The 13387-nt window shown below is 39.9% G+C and overlaps 1 protein-coding gene across 7 annotated transcripts in view; it reads right to left on the bottom strand.

The window, feature by feature from the left end:
• Dram1 (DNA damage regulated autophagy modulator 1) overlaps window positions 1–13387 on the bottom strand; it is an 84187-nt gene that overhangs the window by 41802 nt on the left and 28998 nt on the right. For all 7 annotated transcript variants that reach the window (XR_012450962.1, XR_012450963.1, XR_012450959.1 and 4 more), the window contains exons 3-5: window positions 13236–13378; window positions 7214–7391; window positions 1172–1230 (exon numbers count right to left, since the gene is read on the bottom strand). Coding sequence is in view for 2 of the 7 variants with exons in the window: in XM_074084245.1 (XP_073940346.1) it covers window positions 1172–1230; window positions 7214–7391; window positions 13236–13378 (380 nt within the window). In the remaining 5 variants the exon portion in view is untranslated. The remainder of the gene's footprint in view (window positions 1–1171; window positions 1231–7213; window positions 7392–13235; window positions 13379–13387) is intronic.

Here is a 13387-nt window from a genome sequence, read left to right as displayed (position 1 = left end):
CTGTACAATCGCTCACCCATGTTAGAGGCCTTATCTCTGATCACGGGAATAAAGTTTTTGGTTCATCCTAGAGAAAGATTTGTAAGTCATCTGTGATTCACCATATCTCTTCATTCTCAATCCAATTACTTGCCACTACCCATGAAATATTTTCCCCCTTCCTCTCAATCTTGGTTTGAATCTTAACTAGAACTGTCTTATTCCTGTCCTCCTACTGCCAAGCTCTGTCTTCAGTCCTAATACTCATCTGACAACACTCCATCAATTAACTTTCCTGTTCAAGTCTTCAAAGTCTTACTTTGGTCACTTACATCAAATATGAACCTCTCTGACTGCCTCTTAAGGCCACTGTTCCTCACAAAGTTCTCCCTAACTACATTTAGTACTCACTCTCTCTGTAAACAAACTGTCCACTACACTGGAGCTTGGTTTACCCCCACTGCTTAAGGCTTCACTGACTCTGACCTCCTCGTGTAGCCCCTATCCTTAAGTGACCAACTCTTTTACTAAGCATGGATGATTGAGGTGTTTAAGAAAGAAATGAGGAATTCAAAATTTTGAACATAATCCCAGGAAGCACTGGATTACCCTGATCACCATTGTTAAACAAAAACCATGTTTTAGACTGAGCTCTTGCACTAGGCTCCAACAGAACAGACCAAGCCAAAATGGAGCCACTCATCAAACTGAAAGTTTATGCAGGTGGATCCAAAAATTGACCAGTTTTTCTGAAAACAGGACATTCTAGTATACATGAATCCATGTAAAGAAATCCCTTCTGTTTTAGCCTTTAAAAAGTAATGTGAAGTAATCTGATGCTAGCAAATCATTTTTTCTTCATTCTGTTTCTTTGCTCCCCCCCTACAAAACCTACTATCTCCCCTTGTCCTGTGAAGCCCTCTTTTCTACTGTAGAATAGAGGCTGCCACAGATTCATGAATTGTAAATGAAACTCAATTAGATCTATAATTAAATTTGTTATAATTTTGTCTTTTGAAGCTTATTAGGACACACTGCCAAATCACTGGATAGTGAGTTGATAATATGCCATCTTTAGTCTCTATTTTGCAACTTGTTCTAAAGAAATGACAATGACCTCCCTAGGATTGGCCTAACCACGATCTCACAGAATCAGGTTGAACAATCATACTGAGCACAATTGAAACATTACCTTTTCTTTTGGATTCCACTCCAGCTTGGTTATAGAAATTAGTGAAGCACAGGCAATCACTTTTCAAAAGGGACGTTATTAAGGAAACCACAACAGTGAACAGGTCCTTAATGTTAAGACAGTTCTACAAATATAATCGTTGCAGTGTTAAAATTTTAATCCCAACACATCGACAATCAAATCACTTAATATTAGACTCTGGTAGTCACAAACCTTCAGTTATGATAGCAGCTAAATTACAACAGGTAAAATGTGGTCATCTCTTAGCAATACTTTTTTTCAGTTATTTATAGCAAATTTCCATGTGTAGCTACATTTTGCTGGACTTTGAAAGGTTCTGAGTATTCCCATTAAGCTTGCTATTGAAAGTTGAGAAAAATGGCTTATACAGAAGTCCAAGGTGGGGTCTTTCTTGTGTCTGTGCTGCTGAATAAAAATACTTTTCCCAAAAGCAACTTAGGAATAAAGGGACCTTCCTCAATTTGGCAAAGGACATTTATGAAAATTTTGCAGCTAACATTACACATAATGGCAAGAGCCTATTTCCTTTAGATTTAATGTCATTATTGCTGCTAGTAGATTTAAGTCTGCCATTTTGGTATTTGTTTTCTATGAATTCTGCTAGCTTCATTTCTATCTTGTCTTTCTTGCTTAAAATAAGGAATAAGGCAAAAATGTCTGTTCACACCACTTATATTCAATATTGGGTTAGAGATTCTAGCAGGTGCAATAAGCCAAGAAAATGACTAGAAGGTATCTGGGTCAGAAAGGAAGAAGTAAAACTGTATTCACAAGCATCATCATTAAGTGGAGAAGATTTCATGGAATCTATTTTTTTTAATCTATTGGGCTAATAAGTGTGCTTGCCAAGACTGTAGGAGATAAGATGAACATTTTAAAAGTCAATTACATTTCCCGTGAACAATCATAAACTCAAAGTTCTTGACATCAGATCTATAAGTTTATTTGTTCATTGTAGGACAGCTGTGTGATGACTCACATGCATGATAGCTGGGAAAACTGCTCAGAATGGGCCATGTGCAAAATAATTCCTTAGAGAAAGTACTAGAAAATAATCACTGATTAGACTTTAAAAATTGTTCACTGCACAACATGACAAAAAGCACAAAGGCTCATCCAAGGAATACAGTCAATGTTTTCCTAACTATAATATGTATAATTTCCCCATGACAAGCACCAGACATTAAGATTAAGCTAACACTGGTGTCATCTTCGCCAATCCCCCCACCTTAAAAACAAAATAAAGCCAGGTGTGGTGGTTCATGCCTGTAATTCTAGCTACTCGGGAGGTGGAAGCAGGAGGATATGACTTCTAGGCAAAGGTAGCAGCGAGATCCTGCCTGAAAAACAAAATGACTGGGAACATAGAGTGGCTTAAGTGATAGAGCACTTAGCAAGCATGTCCCCTGAGTTCATTCTCTCTTGCTCTCTCTCTCTCTCTATATATAGATAATTTATAATATATATATATTTATATACATATATTTATATTATTTATATTTATATAAACTTATTGGCATATGACTATATTTACTTATATATAAATTTATATTTTTGTATAGATAAAACTGCATGTCACTATAACAACATCCAAAACAGATTAATTTGTTATGATCACTATTTGGTAAAGCAAACTTTATCCCCAAAGGAAAAATTAAATTTAAAAAACTTTAAAAAATTTGACGACTTAATTTTTTTGTCATAGGAATGTATAACACCTACAGTATGTTAGTAAATTTCAAGCTCCCGTATAGAACACTGACATGCAAATGACATCAACAGAGTAGTGCAGAGCCAGGCACCTGCGGCTCACACCTGTCATCCTCGCTACTCAGGAGGCAGACATCAGGAGGATTGAGGTTCCAGCAGCCAAGGCAAATAGTTCACAAGACCCTATCTCGTAAATACCCAGCACCAAAAAGGGTTTGCAGAGTGGCTCAAGTGGTAGAGTGTTTGCCTAGCAAGCATGAGGCCCTGAGTTCAAATGCTAGTACCACCAAAAAAATAAATACAGTAATAGAGAAGTAGTTATTTCACTGGAGAGACAGTATCAGAAGCCCAGAAACCATTCACTCTGCTTAATACCAGTGGGCTTCGACCCCAGCCCACTGGTATGATTTTATATTGCATTGTTATACTGCATTGTTCAGCCAGAGCCAAAGTTGAAATTTAAAGGAAGAACAGGTTTTCTCATTCCAGTAAACCATTTCCAAATGCTACCAGGAAAGACATGACATACTCACTGGCCATGAAGATGAATTAGGGAAAGCCCCACCTACTCTCCCAGGTGTTTTTCCATCCATGACTATGGCTCCAGGCTCCAGAATCAGCACAAAGCCACCAAGCCTTCTTGGCTTAACCCTTCCTTAGTTAATATAGACTTCCAAATAGTGTGAGAAGGGGCCTCTAAGGAAAGTCATGCTAGGTAAGCTGGGTAATGTTACAGATGTTGTCCACATTCCTCTGTCACTGTCACCTGTATCCTGTAACCATAACTCATTTCATAATTGTAACCTTGATTTTAGTATTAGCGAAACTATTGGTCCATGTTTCCTCAATTACTACTCTCCTTGCCCTAATAAAACAAAGGAACAAACAGAAAATACTTTTCCCTAACCTAAAATGCTATTTTCAAGATAACATCTTTAAGGAAAATTTAACATTTCACATACAAGAACAAGCTATAGCAACCCAAATGATTTTCTTTGGATAACTGGATATAAGTAGAGACCTTCTTTCTGACCCAGAGTTCACATAAGTAAAGAGATTAAGCCTAAGTCAGACTTTGGGAATGAATCATGCCAGGTACCAGGGCCCCAGGCCTCTGGGGACACTATGCACGAGGACAAAACTGCAAAAAAAAGCGCACAAGAAAATACAAGGAATCCAGTGAAGTTCACAGGTTCCTATGAATTCAGAGTCAGCACATCCTCTCCAATTCCCCTTTCCTTCATACTTTGCAATGTCAACATTTCCGTTTCTCAAAATAGATGCAGTAAAAAGCAGGTGTCTGCTTGTTTCATTGTATATACTTGTTGCTAATAATTAAAACCTTCCAATATTTTTGTTTGTCTGCTCTTTAGTCCTATCTCTGATGCATCAGGCCTGGTTTGGGGTGAAAGGGGACCCCAGTGAAACACACTTGGTCTCAGCTTTAAGAACTATTGCAGCCTTGTTGGACAAAGCTCAGGGCAAAGGCATTCTGGAGAGAAAAGAGCAGGGCACCACAATGAGTCCGGGAAAAAATCATTGATTCAGAATGCAGTGGTGTTAGGGTGTCCAGGAACACTTCACAGGGGTGAGCTCAATGTAAGCCGTGACATTCAAAGAGCTTCACAGAGCAGCATCACTGGGCTGGTGGAGTGGCTCAAGTGATAAGAGCACCTGCCTAGCGAGCATGATGATGCCCTGAGTTCAAATCCCAGTAGTACCAAAAAAAATGAATGAATGAATAAATAAACAAACAAAAAAAGCTGGAAGTGTGGCTCAAATGGTAGAGCACTTGCTTATTAGCATGCTTCAGACCTTGGGTTCAATCCTCAGTATTACCAAAAAAAAAAAAAAAAGAAAAAAAGAAAAAATGAGAAGTAATGAGGTAAAGCAGGATAATCCAGTCCACAAGAACAGCATGGGCAAAAACAGAGAAGGAACAGCCAGGCCTAGGAGACCAAGTGTGAAAATGATGGTGAAGAAATGGGAAATCTCAGATCCTGTGTCTCCTGCAAAGGACCCCGGACAGTTGGCTGTTCTGGACTCTGAAAGCTTTTTCTTTTTTTCAAGACAGGTTCAGATTGCAGGTATGTGTCACTGTGCCTGACTTTTCTGAAGGCCTTCACAAGGTTTGAAAGCTGGTGCAACATGCACAATTTCACAAGAAAAGTTCAGAAACCTCATTCTTCTTCCTCTTCCTCTTCTTCTTCAGCACAAGGTTTGAACTCAGGGTGTCCCAGTTGCTAGGCAGGCACTCTACCATGCCTCCAGCCCTTTTTCTCTGGTTATTTTTTAAAATATTTTTATTAGTATATAACAGTTGTACAGGGTTTCATTGTGACATTCCCATATATGTGTACAATGTACCCCAGTTTGGTTCATCCTCTCCTGTATTCTCCCTCTTCCCTCTCCCCCTTCTTAAAATGACTTTGACATTTATCAGTGTTCCATATTCATAAATGTATAGAAAGTGCCTCAACCACAGACACCCCCCTTTACCCTCTTCATTCACCCTCCCCCTCCCGCTAGGCTAGTGCCCTCCCCTCAGCATGACCTGTTTGAAGTTCCTGTCTTTCATAAGTGTCTGTTCTTTGTTCTTTTCTAGTTATTTTGGAGATAGGGTCTCCCATATATGTCCAAGCAGCCTGTACCACAATCCTATTTTATGCTTCTCCCATAGCTGGGTGACAGATGTCTGCCTTCATATCTAGCTTTTGCCCATTGAGATGTGGTCTCATGAACATTTTTTGCCTAGATTGGCCTGGAACCTTAATGCCCCCAGTCTTAGCCTGCAATGACAGGCGTTGAGCCCCCAGCGCCCAGCTACAATGTGGTTATTTAGTTTTGTTTTACTTTGGTTTTTGTAACACAAGGTATGGGTTATGTAGCTCAGGCTGGCCTCAGACTCACAATCTTCCTGCCTCAGCCTTCCAAGTGCTGGCATTATAGGCAGTGCCACACCACTGGCACAAGTATTCTAAATGTGTTCTCAGGCTTGCCGCTTTTAGCATAACCCAAGCCAGGCTACCAAAATTGATGCTGCTAAGAGACCTGCATTTGCCTACAATCTGATGTTAGTCATCATTTTAACGACTCTGCAGCTGTCTCTAATATGACTACAGATGGTATTTCGAAACATGAAGAATTCACCACCCCATAGAGACAGAGCTTTTTTATTTTCTTTGTTAAATACTTCATTAGAGAAAGGAAAGTTTCATGTCCTCTAAGTCAGAATCTACAAGCTGGACAAACGCACATTTTTTTTAATTTTTAAAATTTACATTTTTAATTGTTTTCACAATGCTAAATTAGAAAAGGAAATTATTTTCATTTTGAAAATGAAATATGTGACTCTAAAAAGACTAAATATATTTTAACTGACTTAGTAATAAGTGACTGAGAGCTTTGTAAAGAATCCCTTAAAAGCCAGGCCTGGTTGTGTATGCTTATAATCCCAGTACTTGGGAGGTTAAGGCAGGATGATTCTGAATTTGAGGCCAGCCTGGAGCACATAGTGAGAATACGCAAATAAATAAATAAATGATATTTTAAAATCTCTTAATCTGGAGCAGTAAATTCAACTATCCTGTCCCTAGCATGTGGGAGAAGGGAGAGGCTAAACTCTCCAGACTTCACAAGGCTGTTGCTTTAAGTACAATTTCAATATTTGGTGTCTTTCGCCAAGCACTAGAAAGAAAAATAAATATTTTCACATGGTTCATGCAACCGACCCGTGGGAAGAAAAGTAAACAGAGGCTGAAGTGTTCTTACTTTTTTCCTTCCCCTTTCACTCCATTCTTTTCCTCAAAGATTTTTTTGATCTAGCCAGACAAAACTGAGTTATCTTCTAAATGTTTTACACTTTTGTCCTGTTTGTTCTTCTAAAGAATATGGAAACTTTGCTTTTGGGGGGGGGTGGGAGTGGGGGGTGGGGCTACCTTGCTGGGACACTGTGACAAACTTTGCTTGGCCAAACTTTAGTCAGGCTCTTGAACCTTCTTATAGGCCCATTTGTGCACTGTTTAAGTCAGTTTAGCCAGAACCCCCCTCCACACACTCCTGATTTCTGATATGTTAGCTATCTGATGAGAGGACTCCTCCTCCACCATCCCTCAGGTGGTGTCTAATGACCTTGGCCTGTCTTCAGCACGAATCCTGTTGCTGGAGTTAGCCAGAATCTCCCTGAACTCTGATGTTTCCTCTTCGTTCCTTTCTATTGCTGACCCCGCCCTGTTCCTCGGCCATTAATTTCCACTTGCCCATGCTGCACTCAGTTGAGTCTAGTCCAGTTGACAAATGGGAAAAGGATACTGGGGACGACAGCTGCGCAGGAAACAGCAGAGATGGCCATCCGTACGTGGCATGTCAAGAGACTGTTCCACTGGGGACACGATTTGTAAGAGATGATGGATTGCAGGAGTGTGTACACCACACCGCAGACAAAAGCCAGCAGGGCGCCCCCATCATGGACCACTGGCACAGCTAACTCCTGCAAACAAGATCACAGGTATGCCATTACTCTGAGGGAGACTGCCAACCTCGGGTCACAAGCATTCACTCATTCTGGGATGCTCCAAGCCACCAGTCTGTGGTCACAGATGCACTTGCCTTTGGAAAATATAGGTGCTTACAGAAGAGTACCAAGAGAAAAGTCTTTCACTGCTGAAACAAATCCCAATAAGATTGCTCTACAGCACACTTGGGCACAAGGGACAAAGAAAAGACATCTACCATGGAAGTGGGAGATCTGAGGGGGTGGGCTAAATTCATCCCCAGTACCACGCCAAAAAAAAAAAAGATTCCAGAGGGTGTAGAGGCTTTCAAGTCTATCACATTTGGATCAAAAATCCCAACTCCAGAAGCCAGGCACTGGTGGCTCTTGCCTATAATCTTAGCTAATTGGGAGGCTGAGGTTGAGAGGATCATGGTTTGAGTCCAGCTAGGCAAATAGTTTGTGAGACCCAATGTTCAAATAACCAGTGAAAATGCACTGGAGTTGTGCCTCACGCAGTAGAGTGCCTATTTGCAAGCACTGAGTTCAAACCCCAGTCACACCAAAAAAAAAAAAAAAAAATTCCCAACTCCACTACTAGACTTGTGACTTTAGTGTCAACCCTCAATCTCTGCATCGGGTAAATGGGCATCACCATTCCTATCTTGCAGGTTTTCAGTGAAAATTATATGACACATTTCATATAAAAATATCATTTTGGGCAGGGGGTGCAGCCCAGTGATAGAGCACTTGCTTAGCATGAATGAGGCACTGGAACCAATCCCCAAGGCAAGAAAGACAGAAAGATAAAAGAAAGGCAGAAAGAGAAAGAAAGGAAAGAAGAAAGGAAGAGAGAGGGAAGGAACAAAGGAAGGGAGGGAAGGAAGGGAAGAAAGAAAGAAAGGAAGGAAGGAAGGAAGGAAGGAAGGAAGGAAGGAAGGAAGAAACAAAGGAGGAAGGGGGAGGCAGACTGAATTAACGTTCTGTAATACATCATATCAATTATTCATTTCTTAAGTATAGATTTTATATACTGAGGATAGCCAGCATGGGCATATATATATTCACCAAAGTTATATAGAAAAATATATCCTATGCCTTTTAAAACGTGTGTGTATACCTTTACGTACGTAAAGATTTCAGGATGATAACCACTGAACAATATACTGAAAAATGGATAAAATGGTACATTTTGTGTTATGTGTATTTTTCCACAATAAAACATAATTTCAAGAAAGTATCAAGAAAACTAACTTCCTTTCCCCCCTGAATGTTAGGCACATTTGGGCAAGGGAGGATAAAAGGCAAGTATCTGCTGCTAATGAGTCATTTTCAGGCATAATTAGAGAATTCAGGGACTTTCCATTTTGTTTTCTTTTTACGCTAAGTAAACCAATATCCTGAATTTGTCTACTTTGTGCCCTTCCCCTATTTCTGTTCAGGAATTTTCTTTCTCAGTTCTGGCCAATTCAACATAGCTTTATGATCTGCAAGATTCATGGCCTCCCCTTAACCCTGCCATGGTCAGCTGTATCTGTAAGAGGTCTTTCACCATGGAGATGCATGCTTTCATCAAAGATGTCTTTAGAGCCAGGCACCAGTATCTCACGTCTGTAATCCTAGTTTCTTGGAAGGCTGAGATCAGGAGGATAGCAGTTTGAGGCCAGCCCAAGAAAATAGTTCCAGAGACCCTATCTCCAAAATAACGAGAAAAACATGGACTGGAGGTGTGGCTCAAATGGCAGAGTGCCTGCTTTGCAAGTGCAAAGCCCTGAATTCAAACCTCAGTCCCACCAAAAAAAAAGAAAAAGAAAAAAAAAGTCAGACATGAATTTTGGGGAGAGAATGAGATGAAAACCTGGCATCCTTTCTGGACCCCTTTTCAGAAATTCTCTTGCTAACTTAAAAGACAGTGAAACATCGAGGACACTCCAATACAGAGAAGGCTCACCTTTGGAAATTGTCCTTTCCAAAAGGACATTTCTCCTTTTAAGTTTAATTTAATTGATTCTGAAACAAGGTTCACTATGTCTCTATGTGGTCCAGGCTCAAACCTTCAATCCTCTTGCCTCAGTCTTCTGAATGCTGGAAATATAGACATGCAAAGCCACCACGCCTGATTTTAATTTTATTTTTAACTGACAATTAATAATTATGTATATCTCTGGGATTTTGTGTCAGTTTTGATATGTCTATATTGTGGAATGATTAAATCAAGCTAATTAACATAGACATAGTTTCACATGGTTTTTTTTGTGGTCAGAATATTTAAGACCACAGTTTCATCAATTTTGAAGTCCACAGTATATTATTATTAATTATAGACCTCCAGAATTTATTTACCGTGTCTGAAACTTTGTACCCTTTCACCAATGCCTTTCATCTTCTCTACCACTCCCTCCCCAGCCCCTGGAAACCACCATTCTATGCTCTATACTTTGACAATTTTTTTTTTAGTTTAAATATCTTTTTTTTTTAGTATTTATTACGCTGGGTTTTTGTTTGTTTGGTTGGTTGGTTTTAGTTTAAATATTTTAGTTGACTTTATTTTCAATTCTAGAATTGGGCAAGCCTGCTTTCCTGCTTTGACTTTTGTAGATCCCACATGTAAGTGATACCATGTGGTATTTGACTTTCTATTCTGTCTCAAGTGACAGAATTTCCAAAAGGAAACTGCTTTAGAGAAAATAAACAAGAAATTAGCAAGGACACACCAGAAAGCTGCCATCCCATCCACCAGTTCAGGAAAGAATTTTCTGTGAACTTCCCATAAATGTGATTTATTGTGACTCAAAAGCAACTGCCTGAGGCTGCCCTTCTCTCTTTCTTGGCTTCACAGCTTGAATTCTTCTCAAGGCTAGCAGCTCAAGTGGGTTTGCTCATGGATGCTGAAAATGAGTTACCGGATATCAAACAAGGAAGTTGTAAAGATACATTTATGGGAACATTGACAAGACAAACACTTTGCTCCCACAGAAGTTTAAAAGATTCTATTTCTGGGTTTTGTAAAGATTTAACCACTTAAGGAAGCCTTAAAGAGAACTGAAAATTCCATCATCTGACATCTATGTGTTTTCTTCTTATGTTTAAAAAATCTGTACGTCTTCCGACGTTGAGTTAGCAGAGGGTGAAGTGATATAAGGTGCATACTATTCCCTCCACGACGACACTGATGGGTTTTGTTGTCGTTTTGGTTTTTGAGACAAAAAAGCCCAAGCTGACCTGGAATTCCTAATACTCCTGTCTCAACTTCCCAAGTGCTAGGATTACAGGCCTGGAACAACACCTGGCCATATCCACACTGTGCTAAATAATTTATAGCGTTCTAAGTCTCCTCTCCCATTTTTGTCTCTTTTTTTTCCATCATGCTTTCCGACGGTAGAACTGTGGGCTGGGCACAGTCACCCCTCAGTAGATGCAGGAGGTTGGTTCCAGGAAACCCCTGTGGACACCAAAATTCATGGATGCTCAAGCTCCTTTTATAAAATCATGCACTATTTGCATGTAACCGAGGCACCTCTTCCTGTACACTTTCAGTCATCTTTAGATTACTTACGATACTTATGTAAATAACTGTATGCTATACTGTATTGTCTAGGAGATAATGACAAGAAAAAAGTCTATGTTTGGTACAGAAGCAATTTCTCTTTTCTGAGTGTTTTTGAGCTGAGATTGGTTGAATCCACAGCTATGGAACCCATTGATACAGAGGGATGACTGTACCTGTTTTTTCCTCAAAGGTATTTCTTCATTTAAAATAATTCTTCAAGCCAGGCATGGTGGCTCATGACTGTCACCCCAGCACTCAGGAGGCCTCAGCTTGGAGGTTACTACTCAGGAGGGGATCAGAGTTTGAGGTCAGCCTGGCCTACATAGTGAGACACTGTCTCAAAGAAAACCTATCAATAATAATAGTAATTGTAATAATAATTTTCCATTGACGATAACTCCTTGCCACAAGTTCTGGACAGGTTACCTCAATTTGAAGTCCATCTCTATCACATATTATGCATGTGATCTTGGGCAAGTATTAGCCTCTCCGAGCCTCTGTTCCACCATCAATAAACAGGAAAGTAATAGAGGCTATCGTAAAAAGTTTTCATTAGAACTGTAAGTTAGTACATAGAATAATTTCATAGAAAAATTCCAATAAATGTCTGTAATTATGAAAAACAGAATGCACACCATCATAAAACATAAGAACATGTCATCAAGAGTTCCATCACATGACAAAGGTCCCATACCACCATTGAAGCTCTTTGTCTTATTTATTCACATAGGGACAATAAGGATAGGAAATAAAATGGAGCCAGAGCAAATTTAGTTCACAAAACACCCTCCACAAAGTCCTATGCCTTTGTTTCTGGGGACGACAAATTTAGCTCTCACTTTTCTTATAGCCAATGTTAACAAGGAAACATGAATAATCACAGGATTGGTAGTAGGACCCGAAGACTATCTCTGGCTTGTAGGTCATCCTGAAGATGTTGTGTAATGTAAAGAAGAGAGCCTTTTGCCCTAACTCCTTGGCAAACACAGGATTGAGTTTCCTAGGACACTTTATTATAAGGGCTTCATTGACAGAACGCATGACAAGTGCAAAGAAAGTGATTCTGTAGGGCCCATGTGGTGCAGGTCAGACTAGGGACACTCTGACAATGGTCCAACTTCATGCAGCGTAGACATTAGCGAATGGATGGATGGCAGAACATACATGTAGAGGCCTGTGGTTATCAGCGTGTGATATGCCCTCAAGAAGCCCACTGGGAGTAAAGGCTGCCTTCTTTTTGTGAAAATTAGCATCATACAAGAGCCATGCCTCACGGGAAGAAAGTTAAAGGGGTTATCCCTGGCCAGAAGTCAAGGCCCCCCTAGAGGAACTCTATTTTGCTCTCCTGTAGAGACAATAGGTTGAAGGAATGCAGGACCATAATAATAGTAGCCATTAATGATGACCAACAACAGCCATGCTAGCCACCAAAAGCTAGACTGCTGATTACTGTACGCTCTCTCTTTCAACCCTTGCAACAGTGTTGTGAGAAGGGCATTTTCATCATTAGTATTAATTTGATATCTGGCAAATATTTTTAAAATAGTAAATATGGTCTCCATAGACAAATTGGTCCTGTGCCTCATGCTTGCTAGGCACTCTACCATGTGAGATTTGAGTCCAGTCCCATGCTTTCTCAAAAATGACTATGCAATGAACAGGAATCCACAAATTAGAATAACGATGAGATTTTCAAACATTTTACAGTAAGACTATATAAGCAGGACTGGGGACATGACTCAAGTGGTAGAGTACCTGTCTAGTAAGCTCAAGGCCCTGAATTCAAACTCTAGTTCCACCAAAAAACCATATATATCAAACAGACTCTACATATAAGTTAACTTGCTCCAAGGGGTCCTATATTGGTTCCACAACTAATTAGCTAAACAACCCTGAGCAAAATATTTCACCTTCACAAACTTATATCATCACCTGCAAAAGCACAGATGAGGTGCTCCCTTTGAACAGCAGACACATTCTACAGAATGGTGGAGTGAGCACTCTTACTGCACCATCAGATGACATCAATGTGAACACAGAGCAATGCAAAGCTCACAACACCATTTGGAGCACAAACTCTCACAGTCATCCAGACATACTCCCATCTCTCTCAACTATCAGGCAAGACTGATGTTCACATGTTAAAAATTTGTTTCTAAGAATCAAAGTAATCCAATTTTTGGAAACTCTCTACCAGCTCTCCTGCTACAATTCTGCTTCTTGCTTTCCTACTTCTCTCCTTGTAAGTGCACTCCACCACCCCCAATACCCAAAAAAGCTTTAGGCCATACCTGAAAATTGGCAACAATGCCCATTCCGATACATCCCACCAATCCAAGAACTAGTGACACCAAGTTAAGAACAGGAGTGCTGAAATAGCTGGTTTGATTTTGCTTCTCTACTATTTTATATCTTGTGTACATTGTGGCTGCACCTGAAAAGA

The sequence above is a fragment of the Castor canadensis genome, chromosome 8 (genome assembly GCF_047511655.1).
Source record: "Castor canadensis chromosome 8, mCasCan1.hap1v2, whole genome shotgun sequence".
Lineage (NCBI taxonomy): Eukaryota > Metazoa > Chordata > Mammalia > Rodentia > Castoridae > Castor > Castor canadensis.
Note: the sequence above shows the minus strand (reverse complement) of the source record. Positions and strands in the feature narration are given on the sequence as shown.